The sequence below is a fragment of the Gymnoscopelus braueri genome (assembly GCF_963280865.1).
Source record: "Gymnoscopelus braueri genome assembly, chromosome: 16".
Classification (NCBI taxonomy): domain Eukaryota; kingdom Metazoa; phylum Chordata; class Actinopteri; order Myctophiformes; family Myctophidae; genus Gymnoscopelus; species Gymnoscopelus braueri.
The window spans coordinates 28,908,747-28,931,812 of NC_137616.1; the positions used below are offsets into that span (position 1 = coordinate 28,908,747).

Sequence of the window (23,066 nt, forward strand, 5' to 3'; positions counted from 1 at the left end):
TCTTTTCAAATAGCAAATAACAATATAGGTTTAAACTTTAAAGTGCCCATGTGGCCTAAGTATCTTCTTTTGGACTTGTTTCCCTAGACCCTGGTGCTTGTCTCTCTCACAAAACATGGCAACACTGGTACTGTGTTTACTTCCGTCAATATATTTCCAGGGGAAAGAAAGAAAGCAGAGATTGTCGACACAACAAAGGAATCTTCCACACATTAAGGTTTGTTTAGTTATTATATATAAATACCTGGCTATGGCAGCTTAGTTTATCGTGTGTGTCATTGTTAACGTTGTCATCATCATGCGTTTAATGACAGATTTATCATATTATTGTAGCCAACGCAACCAAAACAAAGCCAGCTCTGTTTAATGTCTTTACTGTATTACATTAAGTCGCATTTGCATCATGATTGATTGTCAAACACCAAAATGTAATTTTCCCCCCAGTATTTACTCTACATCGAACTGACAGTCGAATCTGTCCGTCATCAGAAAACCCAGTGGTGGAAAAAGTACTCAAATGTTTTACTTGAGTAAAAGTATCAATACTGCAATGAAGAAAATATACTCTGTTACAAGTAAAAAGTACTAAAGTATTCGCATTAAAACATACTTCTAAAATATACTCATTATTTATGCAGAATGTCCCCGAATGTTTCCAAATGTATAAAAATGCTTTGAAAATAGCAGATCTACAATGTGTTTTAATGGTAATGTATGTTTTGTATAATAATTTACCTTTTTGAGATGTAGTTGGAGTAGAAGTAAAATTACTGATAAATGCCTCAAAATTTTACTCAAGTACAGTACTTGAGTAAATGTACTTAGTTACTATACACCACTGCTTTTATTGAACTGTTAACATTGTTTTTTAGGTGTACTTGGAAGTGACAGCGGCTGTCAGTCACTCTTCACATTCCACTGTTTGAAGGATGCCTTTCTTGGGTCAAGACTGGAGGTCGCCTGGATGGAGCTGGATAAAGACAGAGGACGGCTGGAAGAGGATCGAGTTCTTTGGAAGCGACTTGGGAGACAATAACAACGAGATAGACCTGGAGGAGTAAGAATAATATGTGCCATTTATACCTTTTGCTACTTACTTACATGATGTGCCATTTGGTTCTTGACTATGTTAATAACTAGCCTGGCATTGGCCAGACTGATAACGTGGATTCACTCTCACGTTCCTCACCGAGGAGGAACGTGAGAGTGAATCCATCTTATCAGTCTGGCCAATGCCAGGCTAGTTATTAACCAGTTCAACCTAACCTTATCCCGTGTCTCTTTAACCTAAGGCTGTCCCTTGTAACCAGTTATGAATCACTTCATTTGCAGATGGGGCTGCATATTTACGTTGCATTGTTATTATGGATTGTATTAACCCATTAAGACCTGAGGCCGATTCTACAAATGCCTTCTAAATCAGTAGTTCTCACTCACTAGTTCTCACACTTTCAAGATTTTTCAAAAATGTTCAAATATAGCCGATGTACGTGCCGTGCTGTGAGCCTTGTATATCTGCTATTTTTGAATAGCCAACGCAAAAATGACACCGATGCATTCCCGTTTTTTTAAACAAGTTTTGTTCATGTTAAAACATATTAAGTAAGGCACACATTAAAAACATCTAAGGGTGCCAAATATCACTTCACCTTGTTTTGTGAACTATTAAGATTGACTAGCATCTATCTAGTATCATTTTATGCTGTATTTTCCTTAGTATGCATGCAAGAAGTCCTGCATAACGGCTTACCAAAGAGCCATTGATAGTAAACCCACAATTGGCTTCACTAATGAGCCATCCTGTACTACCACCACCATCACTACCCTCTGTTGTAACATCAGATATTGGTTTCTTTGTTTTCCATCGACTTAACACGGTTCTGACCGTGGGTCTGAGTACTGATGTAATGACAGTAAGGCTGTGTGTCTGTGAGCATGCACACATGTGACAGTTATTTATGGCGTCATTTAACTGGAATAGCATTGTTTTCTGACTCGAGACATAGGACAGGCAAGGCCATCATTAGTCTGCCCGTCTCTCAGAGTACTGTGGTTTGAGCACTAACACATCATCCACAGAGCCTGTAACAGTGTTAAAGTGAATTACTTTTATCCCATCGCCTGTTGCTCTTAGTTAACAGTCTATAGTGTTTCTGTCCTTCATAGCTCTGGGGAGTGGGATTATTATAATAACACGAAGCGCAGCTGGATAATTATATTCCTCTCTTTTCAGGGCGGTTTTGGTTTCGCCTCCCTTTGCTCTCGCTTTTGATTAGAACGGCTTTGAAGTGTGTATGTGTCTTTCACTCATGATTGCTATTTTAAGCATAATTTATACTTTGTAACACAGCCATGACACTCAGATTTTCAACTTATTAAAAAGTTGAATATTTGAAGAACATCATTGGATCCTCATCAGGGATGTATGTATACAGTATGTTGCTTGTTGGTACTGTAGATTGCGTTTGTTTTAGTTGCCATGATTCTACAAATATTCCCATCAGATCGAATCAAGCCTTTGGTTCTGATGACAGGAATGAGGATATGGTTGCTTGGAGGGACTACTTGTTTCTTATGATTTTGCTAATGTACAGGTATTTACTTCTGCCACCAAATATATTTAAGGGAAGCATGCATACAGTAATGGAAAACCAGTGCCATTAACATGATCATTTCAAGTCTTCAAGCAGATTTGTTTTTATTAGCCATGCAGCCATTTAAAATGCAGTCTGATGATTGGGCCTAACCTCACTGACTGCCAAAGGTGACTCTGTGTAACTTGTGTTAGCTTTTGAACACTTCCTGACTCCCACCAAGAGAGAGACCAACATGGTTGACCAGACTGATTAGCAGTGGAGATCTAGATGGTGTGTCTGGACCTTAAAGCCAGAGCACAGACTTGTACTTCTACAAAGAGACTGGAAACTGTGTCTGTGACCTAAGGAGGAAGTACTCCGTGGGCCATTGGAACAGGAAATGTAGAAGTATGCTCAGGAAGTGCCCAGGCCTCAGTAGATGAACGGGCCCCACTTAATTGTAAATGATGACTTTTCAAAAAGTCCTCACTGCTTTAATTCAACTGTAAGCTGTGATATTGAAAATACAAACTGTCAATCATTCTTTGCACAGACATTGTGTTGTTCAAACAACCATTGTTAAGGCTGTGTTCAGATTGGCAGCTCATATCAGATTTTTTAACTATCCAGATTTAAATCAGATTTTTTTATCAAGTCTGAACAGCAAAAAAACAAAAACACATGGAAACTGATTTTTACATCAGATTTGAATCACATTCTTTAGCCTTGTTCAGACTGCATAAAACCAAATCGACTCCAATCTGCATAGGAAATCAGATTTTGGCTGGATTTGGGCTGTTACAATTCGTTGAACTTAAGTAGAAGCAGAAAGTGCCCAGGCCTTCAGTAGATTAAAACGGGTGCCCACTTAATTGTAAACGATCATGTATTGTACCAACAAAACCATCGCTTTCCAAAGTAGGAAGGAAAATGATCAACTGTTATCACTGCAATAACAGAGACCTCCAGACTTTGAGGAAGTGATTTGCGACGTATAATTGTAGCCTGTCATGATGGCAGGGGCGTCATGGTAACCAACAGAGTTGAGTATAGGGTTGAGTTAAGGAAATGCTCTGAGGTTAGGAGTGAATCATTCACACAAGGCAAACTTGTTAGAACAAAGGTAAGTCTTCATGGTAGCTTTGAGGTGGATGTTTTTGAGTTGAAATGTCAAAGGTTTTTTATTTAATCCAGCAAGTCAAAGACTTTCCGGCACTGAGACTGTTGTGGTTCTCACGTTCTGAGCGATTTTCTGTGGAATGTAGTCCACTGTATGATGGAGAATACACACACACACACACACACACACACACACACACACACACACACACACACACACACACACACACACACACACACACACACACACACACACACACACACACACACACACACACACACACACACACACGCAAGACAACGTGTTATGGAACAGACATGGTTAGTAGAAATGGCCTAGTTATTAGTATTAGTAGGGTTTATTTGAACATATGTTTTTGAGTATCTTCCAAATATTGATTCATTATTGTTATATTGGCCCTTTGAGTTACTGACAGATTGTTCCATGCTGATTGGGGGATACTGTATATTTTTTCCAGCATCTTCACAATGATTGATGAGTGATGAGATTAGTTTACCAGAGGTCAAAATCACATACACAAAATAAATCACCCCATAGTTAATAATCACTGATTTATGTAGCCCTTTATTTACGTGGTGGAAAGAAAGAATGAACTCAAAGGTTGTCAAACTGTTATTAAGGTATGTGGTGTATCATTATTGTATTTTGTTGTCAGCCAAAACAGGTGCATTAATGATAAGTTCTCTTTTTCAACCCTTTGAAATATGGTTAGCTTAGTCTTTTCCCTCTTTCTTTTGTCCTATTTTCTTTTATCAGCTAATCTCACATCTGCTTCGCCATGTGTTTCAGCTTAGCATCCACCCAGCAGCACTTTGATGAATAACTTCGCCTGGAATTTTCCAATCCTCCTTCATGCACTAATCAGGTTTTGAAGATGATTTGCATTGAGCTAATGTCAGTGCTAAAAGTGTGTGCAGTGGCTTGGTCCTGTGTCCCAATGCCTTATTTGGGTATGGTCTTTAACCCGTTTTGGGAACCAGTTTGCTCCATTATTGTGGTCAAACAGAACGTTTAATAAAACTTACATGCTAATAAATCTTATATAATGTAATATGAAATCGCGTAACGTTTCATATTGTTATGCTTTAGTGTGAACACAAACCTCAATTAAAGTTATGGCCTGGAAAAGGGTCACTTAATTTCACCAGTCACTAAAAAAACACTGATGTAATTCTGATTCAGTTAGATTGTTAGGTTATTGCATTCCTCACCTCAACACTCAAACAGCCCCTCAAAACTTGCCTCAGTTTTATAGTTCTTTACAGTTCTTTATACTGTATGCCATCATCTTATGAAGAAGTGCAACAGGAGGTATTCTTCACAAAATGTGGTCTAGTAAACTGTAACAAATCTTAAGATTGTTTTCTTCAGATGGATAAACAACTCAAAATGCCATTGGAGCATCTCCAGAAAGGGATGCTGCAAGGTGTCAACAGATTATGGTCTTAACTTGGTCAAGCTCTCAAGAATGATGTACTTGTTTTGACAAAGCAACATCAGACTGTCCAGGATTATACATCGGCCATTAACACATCAATATTTTTAACAAAACCGTTAGGCAATTATGCAGCCGATGTTTCCCGATTTTTAACCACTTTCAACCTGGCATCCCTATTTAACATTTTAAACTTTTTTACATTTTAAAAAATGTAAAAAACTGCATATCTATACGCTCACACCTCCACAACAAGTTGTGTGCTTATAGATCTGCTATTTTCAAAAAATACTTAAAGGAGTAGTTCACCCCAAAATCGTTTTTGTTTTTGTCGCATTCCTAAGGCAATAATAGTACGAGACTCAATTGGGTCTCCTACTGAGCAGCCATCTGAATATCTGTCAAAACATCGGTAATTCTTGGTTGGTCTAGGACTCCAAAAAATCTGCATCTAACCCCAAAATCTGGTATTGGTTGAGTTCTACATAACATGTCAGTTCTGATCAAGGATGATATGCTACTGATGAATGCTGCCAGCATAAGCTTTTGATTGTGGCAATACCCGACAGCACTGACCTGATAAAGATCCACCATGGATTAAAACATTGTCTAATTTGTTTAGACAGAGATAGCTTGGTGTTCTATCCTTTAAAAATACCCAAGAGTAGCCACATTAAGTTGTACTAAGCGCTGTCCAAACAATGCCTATTCAGCCCCTTTGAAATACCACAGCCTCCCAAAGGCATTCGTCTTGTTGAAAGACTTTGATAATCGCCACTGTTTGTTGGGAGAAGTTGAAGTAAAACAAGAGGACTATTTTGGTCTCCCTGCTCTGTGTTCTGTGTGCCTCAGTGCCAATATGTTGTCTCCCAGCTGGAGAGCTGTCCTTGTTATCTTCAGGAAACATGTTCTGTTTTTACCCATGTTAATGGGCAGCAAATACCCTCAGGAGGGCCAAAAATGTGGGGTTTTCCCATTCTTTGTTGAATTAGTTTTTTGGGTTGTCTGCTATTGCCATATATTGTATTGTGTGTGTTTTTCAGAAGACTATGGCAACCATTGGTCACAGTACCATTACTCGCTCTGTGTGTGGATAGTGTGGATAGCTCCAATTTCAAGCTCGTTCTTTTTACGGGGTGGCATGGTGTGGGCCGAGTCTTCTATGATAGGGTGTTTCTGTGTGTGCGTGTGTGCGTCTGTGTGCTGGGGCTAATCTCTCACACCATTGGTTCCCCAATCACATAGTTAGCTTGAATTCCCTACCGATGATGTCATCTGAGGTAAATCTTCCAGCTATCCACATGCCATCTCTGAGACACAGAGTGAGCAGACAGAATTGGTATCATGTGTTATAGTGAGCATTAGCGAGGACCAATATGGAGATATGGTTAAAATTATATGGTTTCAAGTCCAAAACAATATGGATACAGTGGTATTTGGCGACTCTTTTTGTCACTCTGTGATCATTCTAGTATTCTATTCATTCTACAGATCAACCAAAACCGTGCGATCCAGTTAACATCCCATAGTTTACTCATAGAAAGACAAACATTGACACTGCATCAGGCCATAAACTATGACATGATCTTTTCGTATTGGCTGTCCTCCAAACACACTTCTCACTCAGCAAGGCCAGTGACCTAATACAGTAGTGGCTCCACTTTGCCTGATGACTGGCAAACAGACAATTGTCCTTGTTTGACAGAGCTTATCCACAAGTTTCCTAGGGCATGGTGGGCATCACTTCCTGTCGATTTGATCCCTGATACCTGATCAAATCGACAGGAAGTGATGCCCACCATGCCCTAGGAAACTTGTGGATAGCATCATGGCAGCTAGCTATAGAGTGTTAGCCTGATACAGAAGATGCCTGAGTGCTATCCAGTATGTAATGTCACAAAACCACTGTTGTTTTTAGCCACTTATACAATAGAATCCATAGTATTAATTTAACTCTGTGAGTGTAAATGTGACCAATTGGACCCGTACTCTGAGTTAAATTCCCATCGGGGTCGCCACAGCGGATCATCTGTTTCCATGTATTTCTGTTCTGTGCATCTTCCTCGGTCACTCCAGCCACCTGCATGTCCTCTCTCACCGAATCCATAAACCTCTTCCTTGGCCTTCCTCTTCTCCTGCCTGGCAGCTCCATCTTCAGCATCCTTCTCCCAATGTACCCCTCATCCCTCCTCTGCACATGTCCAAACCATCTCAACCTCGCCTCTCTTGTCTTTTCCCCAAACCTTCTAACCCTGGCTGATCCTCTAATGTAGTCATTTCTGATCCTGTCAATCCTCGTCACTCCTAGTGGGAATCGTAGCAAATAAAGGGTATAATCATGTAATTCTGAGGGTGTCATTTGATCGCTAAAGCATTTAGGATTTATGGCCATAATAATATTTTGTATTTAGCCTACATGGTTGATTTTTTTTTATAATTATGGATATATGCAGTTATGACAGTTGAATATAAATTAATTTTGTATTTGTGTTCTTCCACTGTAGTGGTTCTGTCTGCATTTCATTATCTATTGATTGTTAATTGGCCACCACCTAATATTGATTGTTAATTGACATTGAAATATTGGTTCCATAGGCATTTCACAGCAGTCATTTTCACATGGAATTTTAGAGTAAACACAAGTGTTACCGATGATACTTATGTTCCATCCAGGTCTCTGCTACCTGCAGATCCTTAAAATTAGTATCATTGGTACTACCTGTGTTTAACCTACTGTTTAATGTCAATATGCCTGCCATGAAAAAGGTTTATGAATATCACAGCTAAACTAAGAATAACTGCATGAGCGGTGCCATGTCATTATTCTGACATCCCATTATTCCGACGTCCCGTTGGTCCGACTGGTCCCATTATAACTAACCTTATCCCATACCTAACCCTAACCTCACACTAACCTAATGGTCGCAATAATGGGATGTCGGAATTATGAGCGGACCCCTTATAATTAAGCCTAACTAGCCTAAAACTATGCCTCTCACACTAATCTAACATTTGACTATTGAGACGTCGGACTAATGGGCACAGTCCTACATGGGCACAGCTTTCTGTATCATAACACACAGCATATATATTTGAGTCATTTTGGCTGTGCGGAACAGTTTTTGCGCTTTCTGTTACTTTCGTTGAGCTTCCTTCATGTAACCTCTGTGAAATGTTAGGTTATTGCATTCCTCACCTGTAATTCCCGTGTGTGTGTGTGTGTGTGTGTGTGTGTGTGTGTGTGTGTGTGTGTGTGTGTGTGTGTGTGTGTGTGTGTGTGTGTGTGTGTGTGTGTGTGTGTGTGTGTGTGTGTGTGTGTGTGTGTGTGTGTGTGTGTGTGTGTGTGTGTGTGTGTGTGTGTGTGTGTGTGAGAGGATGAATGGATAGAGACAGAGAGATTACCGTATAGCTCATTCATCCTATCCATTTTACTTCACAGAGACCACTTTCACACACAAAGCTGTGTCTTACACTGGAACTCAAACCAGAACAGGCCAAAAAAAGTAAATTCGTTTTTCTCTAGCCCTAACCCTTAACCCTTAAAGGGGAAGACCACTCATTTTCAACATTGAACTATGTCTTTAATACACCTTAGAGCTGTTGTGTGGAAACAAATCAGTGACATACGCAGGGTGTACTTTTGGCTCCGCCCCCTCAGCCAAAAGTACACCCTGCGTATGTCACTGATCACATGACCTCAATCAATTATCCAGTTCTAGGCAACATAGAGGGAGGGGGGGGGACTTTTTTTTATTTCCACACAACAGCTCTAAGGTGTATTAAAGACATAGTTCAATGTTGAAAATGAGTGGTCTTCCCTTTAAGGCTATCTTCCATCAAGCTGATTCTTCTTTGGAAAGGCCCCTTTACGTTCATATCTCTACAGAATGTTCAGTGTTTGTCTCTCACCGTACGTAAATTGTATACATTGCCATGTATTAGAAACTACAGTATGTATTTGTTTGAATGGGAGTGCAGGCAGTCAGGTGCTCAGCTTCAGCCACTGGATTACTAATGCATGGAGAGCCAATTAGCAGCCAAGGTCAGGCCCTTTGATCTGTCAGCCAAAGCTCATTAGAGCACGCTGTGCATCACCATAGATTAGTTATAGCCTAGGTCCTGATTCACATGGTATAACTGGACTTCACTAAGGCTGTATATGTGATATGACAGTGAGACAATTGGATCAGTGGTATAATAATTGGTCAAAATGTAATAACATCTTTCAAAATGAGTATATTAGGTAATAAAACCTGTTCATGTAATCTCAGATATTGTTATAACAGATCTATGGACGACCACAAACTGTTATTAGCTTCACATCTTATCCCTTTTTGAGGAGTTTATGGATTCTGTAACACCACTGCTGTCTCAGACAGAATGCAACCCCACTGTTGCTCAGTGCGATTATTTTCTTATTAACAGAATGTTGATAATCCCAACAACAGATTGTTAAAATTGTTCAAAAGGCCCATACATAATACTATATTATTATTCTGAATTTTGGACTACAGGTCCAGACCAGTTGCCAACTAGAAAGGTGTGCTCACTAGTCGCTACAGTAGAGAACAAATCTCCGCCAGGAGGCATGCCCTCATAATAATAGAGATGTATACAGTTGAATTTCTATTTACAGCCATGAAAGAGTAGCATGGCATGTGATTGCCAGTTGTACATCTCTACTGCTGTCCTCTCTCTCACATACTCATTCAGTGTCTACCTATCTCCATCTTTTTCTCTGCTTTGCAGATTGTCTGCACTAAATTGTTTCAAAGGAGCTAAAGACTGAGTTAAAGGTCAAATCCAGACAAAAAAAAACATATAGCCTTTTTTCCCTACTTATATTGATCCCAAATTTGCCCTGTCGTCCAGTTTCCCCAGCAGCCCCCATAGCATAGCATGGAACCCATAATCACTAAGTACCTACCCTATTTGTTGCTGTCAAAAGTTTTTTTTTTTTTTCATGAATCTGTTATTAGTTGTCATTACACACGCATTCATGCCTTGGTTGTCCCACACGAGCCACCACAGTCTTGTAAATTATGTTTTGGGGTGAGCGTTCGACATAACTGCCAATCAAAGTACTGGCCAATCACAGCGCGTCTTTTCCGGGACGTGGCAACTGAATTGAATGAGTTAACTCGTAATTTGGGGATTTGGGGGTTATGTTGTCACATTTATGAATGCATATTTGTTATGCATATGTTATTAGTTGCAAACAGACACACAAACACATTTATTTAGTTTTCTGCATTGTGTTCTTTTTTGTTTTGACAATATGATTATGTGCAGCAGATGGTATTTTTTTTGTTGTAGTTGTGTTTGTACTGTGTGTCTTGTTTTTTTGGAGTAAATCACGCATGTCTTAAAGGATCTACACCATGAATTAAAAAAAAATATTTGATATTTAATATCATATGGTGTATGTCCCTCAAACCTTTTTCAAAAGGTTTGAGCCTAAATCATCACTCAGATATACTCATCCCAAGTCAATTGTCTCTGGCTTATACAGCACTTTCAGCTGCAATACCAAAACGTCCTCTTGGGCAGGGGGGGCTACTGAGCAATTCTGTCTGGCCAGCATCAATGCAATGGCAATGCAAGTGATGTCACTTGCATTGCCATTCTGAAATGGCCTGTTCAGACACGCCCATTCTGAAAATCTCTGAAATGAGAATGAATGACTGAATGTTAAAAAAAAATATTTTTTGGGGTACAAGAGACACTGGGGAGCCCAAAAAATACCCCCCCCCCCAAAAAAAAAATGAAATTCATGGTGTGGCTCCTTTAAAACCTCATAGGCTTATTTTTGCGAACGCGGAAGGAGGCGTGGCGAAGCCGCCCCTCTGCCCAAGTGCAGCTTACTATGAAACCGTGCTCGGGTTGTGTGTGTGTGTCTCTGTCCGTGTGTGTCTCTGTGTGCGTGCACTGCCTGTGTGCAGCCGCCAGAGTGCGCCAGAGTGCAGGAATGTAGACAATACTCTGATTAAAATGCACAACAGCCTGCAAAACACACACACACACACACACACACACACACACACACACACACACACACACACACACACACACACACACACACACACACAATGTTCTCTCCCCATCACGGTGAAATAACACAGATTACAAGTCCGTAAATACACAATATTTTCATATAATGCTTGAAAAACTAACTGATGTAAATCATTTACATCTCATGACTGTAAGCACAGTCATGTACTGTAAATGGGCTGTTGTTTGTAGTGTTCTATTAGACCTCAATTTGAAACACACACACACACACACAGTCAGTCAGTCAGTCAGTCAGTCAGTCAGTCAGTCAGTCAGACGCACGCGCACACACACACACACACACACGTTTATCCATTTATATCTCTGAGACTGGTTACATTAACACTGAGAATTTTACTGTGTACATTTCTGTATGGAGTTAAGTGCTTACAGATCACCGACTGTCTGCTATCTGCATAGATGCCCAATTAGGTTATATAAATAATAATAATAATAATAATAATAATACACTTGATTTGTATAGCACCTTTCATGACATCAAATGCAGCCCAAAGTGCTTTACATAAAAAAGAGATCAGCAAAGAATAATAACACAATATTAAACAAGATTAAAATGAATGAGATCAAAAACAAATTAAAAGGAGGCAAGATCAAAATTAAAACAATACAAGAACATAGCAAGAACAAAACATAACTACATCACTTTAGAAGGATTCCAGAACCACTCGGACTACCTGTCACCTATTTAGGTACACACTTCAATGGAAGGAACCACACAGACTCTACTATTTCTTATTATTTAGTTGCATTGTTAATTTGTTATTTTTATTTTTGTTTCAATTAATTAATTATTTTATGTTCCTTTTTAGTTTGATATAAAAGCCCTTTACATAGACTCACCCACACATAAGTACTTAAAATAATCAGACAACTTGCCTTAACTTGAATAACTTTTTTTTTTTTTTTAAGACTTACATTGCTTTCAACACAGTGGGTTTAAAACAATCATATGAACAGTCATAAGAACTTGCAACAATGGACAGGGATAACCTTGTGAGTGTCTGGTAGGCTACAGCTCTTGTTCTTGGGTCCTCTGCTAAGCGATTAACCCTTTCATACTCTGCAGTGCAGCGACTAGTGTCTCTCATTGTGAGAGGAATGTAAGAGGAATGTACACATTCAATTCAAGTCCATGGCTTTTCTCAAGTAGCCTAATGTTATGCAAAGCAGCCAGGTAGCGGCTATTGTTTTATTTGTTGAGGACGGCAAGCCGCTGACGCAGCTCCAGAGCTACCGGGTCGCTGCCCCTGTAAGCCCCCCCTGCAGCTCATCCCTGTAAAACCAGGATAAAACCGTGCCTGACAGACCAATCCAATTCGGTAATAAGGCGGTAATAGGATCTTGTGGTCAACTGTGTCAAAGGCAGCCGTCAGTTCAAATCGTAAAAGGACAGACGCATTGTTGTTGTTGTTGTTGTTGTCCGAAGACACCATGAGATCATTTGCAACTTTAAAAGCGCTTTTTCAGTGCCGTAACCTTCTCTAAAACCAGACTGGAACTTATTGTGGATCTTATTATTTTGTAAAAACACATTCAGCTGGAGATAAACAATTGTTTCCACAACAATTGGAAATAGGCCTATAGTTACACAGTACCAAGGGGTCAAGGTTGTGTTTCTTCAGTAAGGGCTATAAACACAATTTTACAATATTACTGTCGCTGAAAAATACCCAAACACTGTAGCACAAACCCTCACCTTGGCTTGGACTTAATCTACACATGACATGTGTATTGTGTAGCTTGTTTATCTCTAAACCAGCCTGTGACATAGTATGTGAACTTTAACCATTTTCAGCCTGGCGTGCCTATTTAGGGCAAACATGAAAATGTTCAAAAATCTTCACAAATTTTAAGATTTTCAGAAACAGCGAAAATAGCAGATATACAAACTTGTGACGCCTAACTCATTTGAGGTTGTAGATTGGCTATTATTTATAAGTATATAGGGCTTAAGTGGTTAAAAGACAATAAAATCAAGCGACGGTGGTTCTGTCTCACTTTTTAAGTCTTTGTCCTGTGAGCTTACTGAACTTGTCAAGAAAGTAGTATTGTTCAATGTTCGTAACCCATTCTTCTTCTCAAGGGGTCTCTGTCACTTCTTCTCAAAACAGGCTCTGTGACGAAAACAAAGAGAACCTGTTTGTGGGAGATGTTTGTGAGCTCGCTGCCAAGAAGAGGAAAAAGGACCTCTACAACAATAACACCAAATCTCAGTGTGAGTATGCCTGTCACAATCCTATCCTATATTAAAATTGCCTAGAGGGTCTACGCCAAATCTCTTCGGCAAAAATAGCCGATCTTCAAGCTTGTAGATCGGCTATTTTTGGCTAATGTTTCCCCCAGAATATGGATGCTGAATATGGGTTCAAGTGGTCAAATTGTTAATCGCAATTATTTGAATGACAATTAATCGTAGAGTAATTAAAAAAAAAAAATGTGGACGCCAGAGAGTTAACAAGGGATCATGGCTCTTACAACCTTACACTTTGTAAGGAGCTCTAGATAAGCAAGCCTCTGCCTCTTTCTCAAATGGGTCATTATCATTATTATTATTTTGTCTGATATTGTTTATAAGAATGTAATTATTATTATTATTGTTATTGTCTCATATTGGTTGTAAGAATGTAATTATTATTTTTTGTATGATATTTGTTATGAACAATTTGTCCCATTTTCATAAAATCTGTTAAAGGTAGTAGGGTAAGTGATTTACTTTGGTTAAAATAAGGGTTAAATAGCTCTATATTCTGATAGTACTCATTGCTATAGAGTGTTTGTTCAGTAAAAGGAGTCTCCCATGTCTCTCCAGCTCTTAATTAAACAGAAAATGCATTTTCAGCGCTCTCTCCTGATTGGCTTAAATGTTGTCACCTACCTGAAAAAGTACTATATTCTGTTTACTAAAGAGCGGGAGAGACCCCTGTGACCGAACAAACGCTCTGTAGCAATGATTACTATCAGAGTATAGTACTTTAACCTTTTCAACAAAAAAATATATATACCAAAAAATATCACTTACCCTACCTTTAAATATGGAAACTAATATACACGTTTGAAAATATTGGAGCCAATAGAGCAGGCACACTAGCGTTTCAGACGATAGAAGCATGCGCAGTAGCGTCCCAATTGCGGAAGTCCTGCAATACCCAATTCTGAGGCTTCAATAATTCTCCGGTTCTGGGGGCTTGGGGGAAAACAACAACTATTAGACAGAAACACCAAAAATGAGTACACTAGTAAAAAGTTTGAGAACCACTGCCTTAGAGCACCCCCTATTGATACATTATCCAATGTATTGTCATACATTGTTTATAATTCCTTTTAAATTCCTTTTAACAGGACGTTCATGAAAGTCCTTGCGGGCTTGTTTCCAATGAGGGCCTGTGAGCAATTAGGGGTTAAGAGTCTTGCTCAGGGACAAATTTCATTTCATCGACACATATGCTGGCGTGGCCTGGAATCGTACCTGGGGAAACCAGGGCCTCTGGCTCCCTAGGCGAGCTCACTAACCACTCAGCTATGGCCGCCCCAATGGTCTGATTTATTGGATCGTAGATTAAATGTATTTACTTGCACGTTTTTTTACAAGGACCTACAGTCTGTGTCAATTATATATATTACAGGCTATAAACATTTTTTATGTTTGTATACTTTGTAGACCCTAAAGTCACACAAAACTGTATTTTGAATTACGAAGGGCCAAGTGAGTTATGCAAAGTTTACCTGCTTTGTACTGTTAAAACCCCTCCAGAGCATGGGTGTAAAGAAAGGAAAATGTAGATGGGCAAATACATTTTGCCGGTGTGTCTCTTAAGAGTCACACACATGTGGGGCTAAAGGGGAGACTTTTGGCAGCCGTACCAAAACAAACAGGTGATTAATTGTCCGGTCATTCTTCCCTGATGTGACTGTGTTTTTCTCCCCTCTCACTGCAGTCGTTTACAGGGAGAAGTGGATCTATGTGCAGAAGGAGAGCACAAGAGAGGTGAGAGCGCCAGATCTGGATGTGTTTATGTTGTGAAATGGCCCATATGAGGTTTCACATGACAGATTTATTGGCTGTAGTTGGGAACAGCGGTGCTTCAGTTTAACGAAATTGTCGTGCGTGAAACTTGTGTGTGTGTGTGTGGTGTGCTTGTACAGAGACATGGATACTGTACACTTGGTGAAGCCTTCAACCGCCTTGACTTTTCCAGTGCCATTCAGGACATCAGGAGGTTCAACTATGTGGCAAAAGTAAGCCAAAATTTCACATGCCATGAACAGCCGTGTTGCAAGTTTTCTCTCTCTGTATTTCTCTCATTGTCTCCCTCTTTCTCTTCCTTTCTCTCTGCCTCCCTTCCTTCCCCAGCTCCTCCAGTTAATTGCTAAGTCCCAGCTGCCCTCTTTGAGTGGAGCCGCCCAGAAGAACTACTTCAACGTACTGGAGAAGATTGTACGGAAGGGTAAGAAACTGAGAAAAAGAGAGAGACGGAAAGCGTCATGTTTACTTTCTACTGTCCCGTGGCCATAGCAGACCATGGTCATGTATATGACAAGCCCCAGCCTACACCCTGATGTCGGAGACTGTTAGTCTCACCCCAGATCCATACTTAGTGTAGGCTGTTCCCATGCTGGTAAACGTAACCTCATATTTTAACAAGACAGATCAACATTCTTGTCTCCCATGGCCCAAAACCCAAATGGTAAGGATCTGAGCAGCTGGCAGACATTGGGTTTCAGGGTACCATGTAGTCATCATTGCACGTAAGCTAGCAGTGGTGCTGTCAGAGTGAAGGCCCACCACAAAACCAAAAGAATCGGTGAACTCTACTATTAGTAGGGAGGTTGTGTTGTCGAGTGGATCAAAGGAGAGATTGTAGACTATAGTTTATTCAGTCACACATAGAAGGAAGGGATCAGTTGAATTAGTTTACGTCAGTATAGTGTGCCACAGTTTGTGTCCTAAAACCTATAAACGAGTTAATGATGGGTACCTAGCCAGGTTTCCAATGTTTTCTTTTACCATAGGTTCTAGTTTAATGCAGAAAATAAGGGCTGTGGTTAACATAAGCCTAAGAGTGTTTTCTGCTTTGTTCTGAGACACAACCATGAATTTTGAATCCTTTTTCTTTTTCTACTTTTGTGGTTCATTCATAGAAAGTGTGTTGATTCGCAGAGGTTATCATCAAAATGTGCATTATCCTTTGTTTGCTACAGACTCTATTGTCTTAATTTATCCAAAGACCAATGAAAAGATTCCTTTGTAAATATCCAATGGGACCCATGGTGAAGGTAACTTCCGGGTTTCTACATCATCCCTGAATAATTCTTATTAAAATCGATGTAATGCTCTTCGACATGCTGTAAACTTTATTTTTTTAAAGGATTTTATTTATTATATAGTTTAGGATTTTATTTCTAAGGCCCTTTTCACCAGTGATTCACTGCCAGAATTCTGAGCTCGCTCGTACGTCTTTTATAAGACAAATATTGTATGATGAAATGTTGTATCGTGTAATTAAATGTAATGAAATCTAGTACAATGAATGTTGTATTCATTATGTGGTTTAGTATTTTGTGTCATGGAAAAGGCTTTCACTGTCTTCTTGAACTCCGAGCATGCTAGTATGTCTATAATAAGACAAATTGTCCCGGCTGGGGGAGTGAATACGAAAAAAAATGTTTTTTGGGGGTCAAAGAATTAACCTTTCTGTAGCAATTTAGCAATTTTCTCGACAAAAAATCTCGACAACCTGGGCGTATGTCCACATCAAGTTATAAATGGTCTCTGTCCAATAGTAAGTAAGGAAAAGGGGGAAACAATTCACCCTTGGTGTATAAGTGGTGTTTTTCATGGCCATCCCTGTGCTTTTTTAATTGGTTTTATAGTCCTGGAAGACCAACACAACCCACGCCTTATCAAAGACCTGTTGCAGGACCTGAGCTCCACGTTATATATCCTGACCAAAGGAATGGGCAAGTCGGTGCTGGTGGGTAACGTCAACATCTGGGTCTGCAGACTAGAGACAATCCTCAACTGGCAACAGCAGCTCAACAACCTGCAGATTCCCAAGGTAGGACTGTGTTTAGGAGTTTAGTTATGCCTAAACATTCCTCTTAAAAAGCTAAGTAGGCCGTCAACTTGAAAGCAAGTTTGGAAAGGCTACAGTATACATTTTTACATCAATACATTTGCCTCCTGCGCTCCACTCAGAGCTTTTAAGCACTTTCAAGGTCAACCTGCCATTCTTATTTTGGGTATTGGTGAAGATTTTCCAGATACAAAAAAAAATGTGAAAAGGGAAGATCTACACGCTCACCACATCGGTTATTCTTCTGTTCATCATACAATATAAGTTAGGGCTTAAGTGGTTAACCAGGATGCCTCCAGTGCTGACCTTTTTTCAACATAGAAATGATTATGACGATTATGCAAAATAATTGCGATTGTGTCAAATAATTGCGATTAGGTGATTTATGTAATAATTGTGACAGGCCTATTGGAAACCTGTACAGATAGCTGAGGTTCAAGTCTTCCTTTAACTCTATCATGTGACTGCTTCGCAGGCAATAAATCATCCTTCATGAAGTAGTGTTGTTTGTGCGATCCCTGTGGGCACTCCCTCACTGGGTCGCCCTCGCCGAGTTCCTCAACTCTTGATTCCAGGGTGTCATTGTTTATTCTGTCCCCCTCAGCAAATCTCCAGTGGGATGACACTCAGCGACCTGCCACTCCACATGCAGAACAACATCCTCTGCAAGTTCTCAGACGCCTGTGACATCATCAACCTCGGACAAGCCACTCCCACTCTGCACATGCTCAGCGAGGACCGACAGCTGTGGAAGAAGCTTTGCCACTTCCACTTCTCAGAGAAACACGTAAGAGACATTGAGACGTAACTATGATACATGGACGAGTGATTTTCAATTCATTCTGCCGCTCAGTGGATGATTTACCCATACAGCATTTTGAAGACGTATACAATTTACAATTTAGTAGATGCTCTTATCCAGAGTGACTTATAATAAGCAAGGTAAACACATACCTGTACTATGCAGAGATGTTACAAAGTAATACATATATTCACCACTAGAGAGCAGAACTGGCCCAGTTTTTCATGTCTCCTACTCTCCTTCCCTCACTCCCCTTCTCCCACTCTGTCTCTCTCACTATCTCTTCCTTTGTATGTCTGTATCTCTCTCTCTCTCTCTCTCTCTCTCTCTCTCTCTCTCTCTCTCTCTCTCTCTCTCTGTCTCTCTCTCTCTCTCTCTCTGTCTTTGTCTCTCTTCCTCTCTCATACGTGTCGTTGCTGTCGGGCAGAAACCTTGTATCTCGATATTTTGTAAATTAATGCCCTACTTCATCATACAATAGTGCCGCACAAAAGTCGTGAAAATAGCAGATCTACAAGCTCACAACGCGTTGCGATGTGACATGTGGTGGGCTTGTAGATCGGTTATTTTCACTATTTTCTATCATTTCTTGAATAGTAACAAAAAAGGAAAGGTTTCGGAGATACAAGTTTTCCGCCCAACAGCTACGATATACATGCACACAGACCTGATGTAAATGTGAAATTCTCTGTGGTTTAGAACTCTCCTCCTTAATTAGCCTTTTGACCAATTATAATTACCTTACCATCCTCTGCATTTTGGATGTTAAATCATTTCTGTGTGTGTGTGTGTGTGTGTGTGTGTGTGTGTGTGTGTGTGTGTGTGTGTGTGTGTGTGTGTGTGTGTGTGTGTGTGTGTGTGTGTGTGTGTGTGTGTGTGTGTGTGTGTGTGTGTGTGTGTGTGTGTGTGTGTGTGTGTGTGTGTGTGTGTGTGTGTGTGAAAACAGTTCTGCAGACATTTGGTGTTGTCTGAGAGGGGCCACGTAGACTGGAAGCTGATGTACTACACACTACAGAAGTACTACCCCAAGAGGGAGCAGTACGGAGATACACTGCACTTCTGCAGGCATTGTAGCATCCTCTTCTGGAAGGTAAGGAGCCAGACACAAGATGCAAAGACGACATGTTTTGGTCCTGTGGAAGTTAACATTTATACACAAATCAGGCATTTTCAATAAGGTTCTACATAATTTTGAATACATTGTGTATTGAAATACTGAACTAAAGAAATAACGGACTTAAAAAGGGGGGGGGGGGGGGGAGATGCCTTTGTGTATACTCAGACTTCATGAAGGCATCAGAGCTTTCAGTGAAGAAGAATCTATACTTCCTGCATCCATTGTGTGAAAAGGCCTTGGACCTGTGCGTGCGTGCGTGCGTGCGTGCGTGTGAGGCTGCTCATGGAATCAGGAATAATTTCTGTATTAGCTAGAACATGCTGTTATTCCACGACCAGACAGCCAAAACAACTCTTATCAGCTGGTACACTCTGACTGAGGTCAAAGCACACAACCTCGCTCACCCTGGTTGCAGTCGTATGGGGAGGCTTATGAGATGGGAAATAATGGTATATAGAGTACCGAAGTCCTGACGTCACTCGTTCATCCCCTGGGTCGCGGAAGTAATTTCTGTATTTCTGTAACATTGGGCCATCTTAGAATCGTCTCATACAAGAATTGTGGTCCAAAACTAAACAAATTGTCCTGGAGATATTGTCAGGGAGTTTGCTCTGTATCGTTTATGATAGTCAGTCACTGATCAATTAATTCGGCGGCAGTAACATTGGTGTTTTCTCAATGTCAGTTGATGCTTCATATCCATATGAGTCAAACCGCCGGGATCATTTGTTTATTTTTGGAACACAGTTCTTATTTGACACGATATTAAACAAGTCTACAGGTAGGATGCATAAATTACGTCAGACTTCGGTGCTCTATAATCCTGTCTTTTAGAACTTTTGACTTCATGAAACAGGCCAGCGTAATTACTTTTGTTGTTTTCCACGCATCGTAACTAACCATGCACATGGACTAAGCAAGTTAATGCATGACGCACAGCAACACTGATGATCAGCTAACAGTAATTCGAATGGCTATTTGCTAATTGTGCTAATCCTTCCTGCTCTTGGACAACATGGTAATCTGTGAACTCCATTCATTAAATTAATGGTCTAATTAGACCTCATTGACACTGTAGACCTCGTCTGTAACAGAGAAAGACTGGGTGATCACTCAGGGAATTATAGGGTTGTGAACTTGTGAGTGGTGATAATCTCAGGTAAAGTCTTACATATACTGTACCACTTGTTGTGATTAGACTCAAAATCATGTCCCTTCAGTATCTGACCCCAACCTCCTTTTCTTCCAAGCCAAGCTAAGCACGTTTTTATTATGTTATCCTCCTTGGCTGTTTTCCTCTAGTTTCTAACCTCTGACCTCTCTGCATCCCGCTCTATGCTTGTCTTCCCTCCTTCCGGTCTTTATTCCTGGTACTCCTTCTCCTCAATCCCCAAAGGACCGCCACCTGGCAGTACTATTCAAGGTACTTCCTGTCCCGTTATGCTTCTGTTTCTTCCGGGTTGACATTGTGGTTTTGTGTTGCCCCAGAGATTCAGGTTCTTTTTTAAATTTCTCTGTGTTACACTTTACAGTCCCATTTTGTGCTCTAAGAATGTTCATGAAGCAGTCTCACCTTTTGCTTCTGGCATTTCAGAGGCTTTTGTGTTCTCTAAAAGGTTTAACGACTAGACTTTGTTGTGTTATAAATTCCTCTGGATGTCCAGTTCACTTGTCTAAAAGAAGGTGACTATATTGGCTTCCACCTTAAATTTAGCTAAATGTTTATTTGTGCTGAAGTCCAGTACACTGCTACTTGAAGTTGCAGCGTTTGTGTATCCTGTATGAATTCTTCGTAACCATTTGGCCCTCCTGACTGTTTTCCAGGACTCTGGACATCCGTGCACAGCCAATGATCCTGACAACTGCCTCACGCCTGTCTCCCCCCAGCACTTTATCGACCTCTTCAAGTTCTAATCCTACATGTTTTACTCCATGTGAGGGACCTGTTTACTCCCCCTCAACCCCAAGTGAAGTTTGTATATGAGGTTTTGATGTCTTTCAACCAGTTACCAAGGGCTTCAACTGAAAAAAGAATTATTTTTAGTTTTTCTTCCTTGCGCACAAATATTTGTCTCCCTGACAGAAAAAAAAGCAAGCCATTGAGAGAAATATATGAAAAGTGTTTTTCAGAATGATTAAAAAGTCTATGGCTTCGATGGACGATGGTAAAGGTGAATATTGACACCTTGGAAGAAAATGGACTTGTTAAATTGTTTCATGATTAACAAGGTGGGTGTTTTTGTTTGTAGGTTATAACGCCAAGGGTTGCAGAATTCCAGCAAAATTCAAGGTGGAAAATTTCCATGGGAATTAACAGGAAATTATGGGAATAAAATGTAAATATAAGGCTTATTTTCTTAGATCATATACTGATAGAAGCAAGTCAAATAGAAAAAGCCAAATAAAATAAATCTATTAATTTGTCAAATACATTTAACGTGAAATGTGCCACGTGGTGAGTTAACTAGCTGGTAAGATAACCAATGAGAAAGGTCCTTTTAGGCAACAATGTGGGCTGTGTGCAAACTTAGGGTTTAAAGTAAACAACTAATTTCAATTAGCATGCTCAATCAAGCTATATCCCACATGGTAATAGCTAGAGGGTGTTGTTAACAAGTTATAAAGTGTGCGCTTTACTTTAGCCTACTCTGCTTGTCAAGTGAAATACCATAATATAAAATATATTCACTCCAGAAATATTATCCAAACTTTCCTGAAATAATGTAGTCATTTGGCTCAGACAGTTGGCAGTAGTGTGAGCTGCAAATGCACTGCACATGTAAGAGGATTGTAAAATACTGGATTCCTATTTAATGTGATGATGTTGTCAAATTATCTGTACTTGTGATGGAAGAGAGTGATGCTGAATGCAGTGCATGGGTACAATTCAATTGAATGGGCATACTTTTAACCCCAAAATGACATTAAGACCTAGTATTGCTTTTTTTGTGTGTAATTTCCTTCAAAATAAATTCTCTATTAAAAAGTATGATTGTTATATTGAAAGTTTGCACATATTCAAAATTCCCGAGCTTAACTTCCTTGGAACTTTTCCGGCAATTTCCTGGATATTTCCGACCCTTTGCAACCCCTCTTCCGCCTGTCCTGTTTTCGTTTTGTCTTGTTTTGGGGGGATTTCTGCAGTAACTGAATGCATGTCAAATGTAGTCGTAGTTGTGTGTTTATTGTCATTTGTGTATTATTGCTGTGCTGTGCATACATTTCAAGAAAACGACACTAAAAGAAAATAATGTCAAATATACGTTTGCTGTAAAACAACTTTTTACAATACACTTTTACCAGAATTGTCAAGCAAACCAGGAAAAAAAAGTAATGTTAAACGTTATTTATGAAAGACAACTTTTATATCCTTTCTTTGAATTTTGTAATATTCCTTTACCATTCCAATAACTGAAATGTATGTGTTTATGAAGGCTACTGTTGTTGGTACTATCATGACTTTTCTGGGATAGTAGCTGGTTATATAATTATTAAATCTTTCTAAAAATGTCTCATTTTTATGGCTTCTGGGATTTATTGGGCTGTTTATTTATGAGATCTTTTTTAGACATAGCCAAAGAGCAATTGCACTTATATGGTCATTATAGAAATAACATGCATGTTGTTAACATAAATGCACTGCAGATGGTCATTTATAACTATTTTGGCCATTCTCTGGGCTCTCACGATCTGAAAGATTTTAACAGCCATTATATTTTATCAGCTAAATAAGTAATGTCCTTCATTTTATTATGACACCTCAGTCTATATGTGGGAATGCTCCTGTTCCCTCTTTCAAAGGCAGGGAATTTTTTTTTCAATACTCCTGGAGTTATGTAAGCAGGTTGG

General features: G+C 39.7%; 1 protein-coding gene across 2 annotated transcripts; it reads left to right on the top strand.

The window, feature by feature from the left end:
• The first annotated feature begins 124 nt into the window (after window positions 1–124).
• Window positions 125–22,725, top strand: fbxo25 (F-box protein 25). 2 transcript variants are annotated; one of them, XM_080454070.1, is made up of 10 exons: window positions 125–217; window positions 873–1,057; window positions 13,336–13,439; window positions 15,160–15,209; window positions 15,368–15,460; window positions 15,576–15,669; window positions 17,096–17,280; window positions 17,903–18,085; window positions 19,047–19,190; window positions 21,042–22,725. In XM_080454070.1, exons 2-10 carry the CDS (start codon window positions 930–932, stop codon window positions 21,129–21,131), a joined length of 1,071 nt encoding a protein of 356 aa, XP_080310196.1. In that variant the 5' UTR covers window positions 125–217; window positions 873–929; the 3' UTR covers window positions 21,132–22,725. The 2 variants fall into 2 exon arrangements, with proteins under 2 accessions (XP_080310196.1, XP_080310197.1); XM_080454071.1 differs by having other exon boundaries at window positions 170–217; window positions 929–1,057.
• Window positions 22,726–23,066: the final 341 nt, after the last annotated feature.

Bases quoted from the DNA above. Each gene is read 5' to 3' on its own strand.
- fbxo25 (XM_080454070.1), top strand. From the start codon at position 930: ATGCCTTTCTTGGGTCAAGACTGGAGGTCGCCTGGATGGAGCTGGATA. The intron at 13,440-15,159 runs GTGAGTATGCCT...CTCTCACTGCAG, and splicing joins CAATAACACCAAATCTCAGT to TCGTTTACAGGGAGAAGTGG. The intron at 17,281-17,902 runs GTAGGACTGTGT...TGTCCCCCTCAG, and splicing joins ACAACCTGCAGATTCCCAAG to CAAATCTCCAGTGGGATGAC.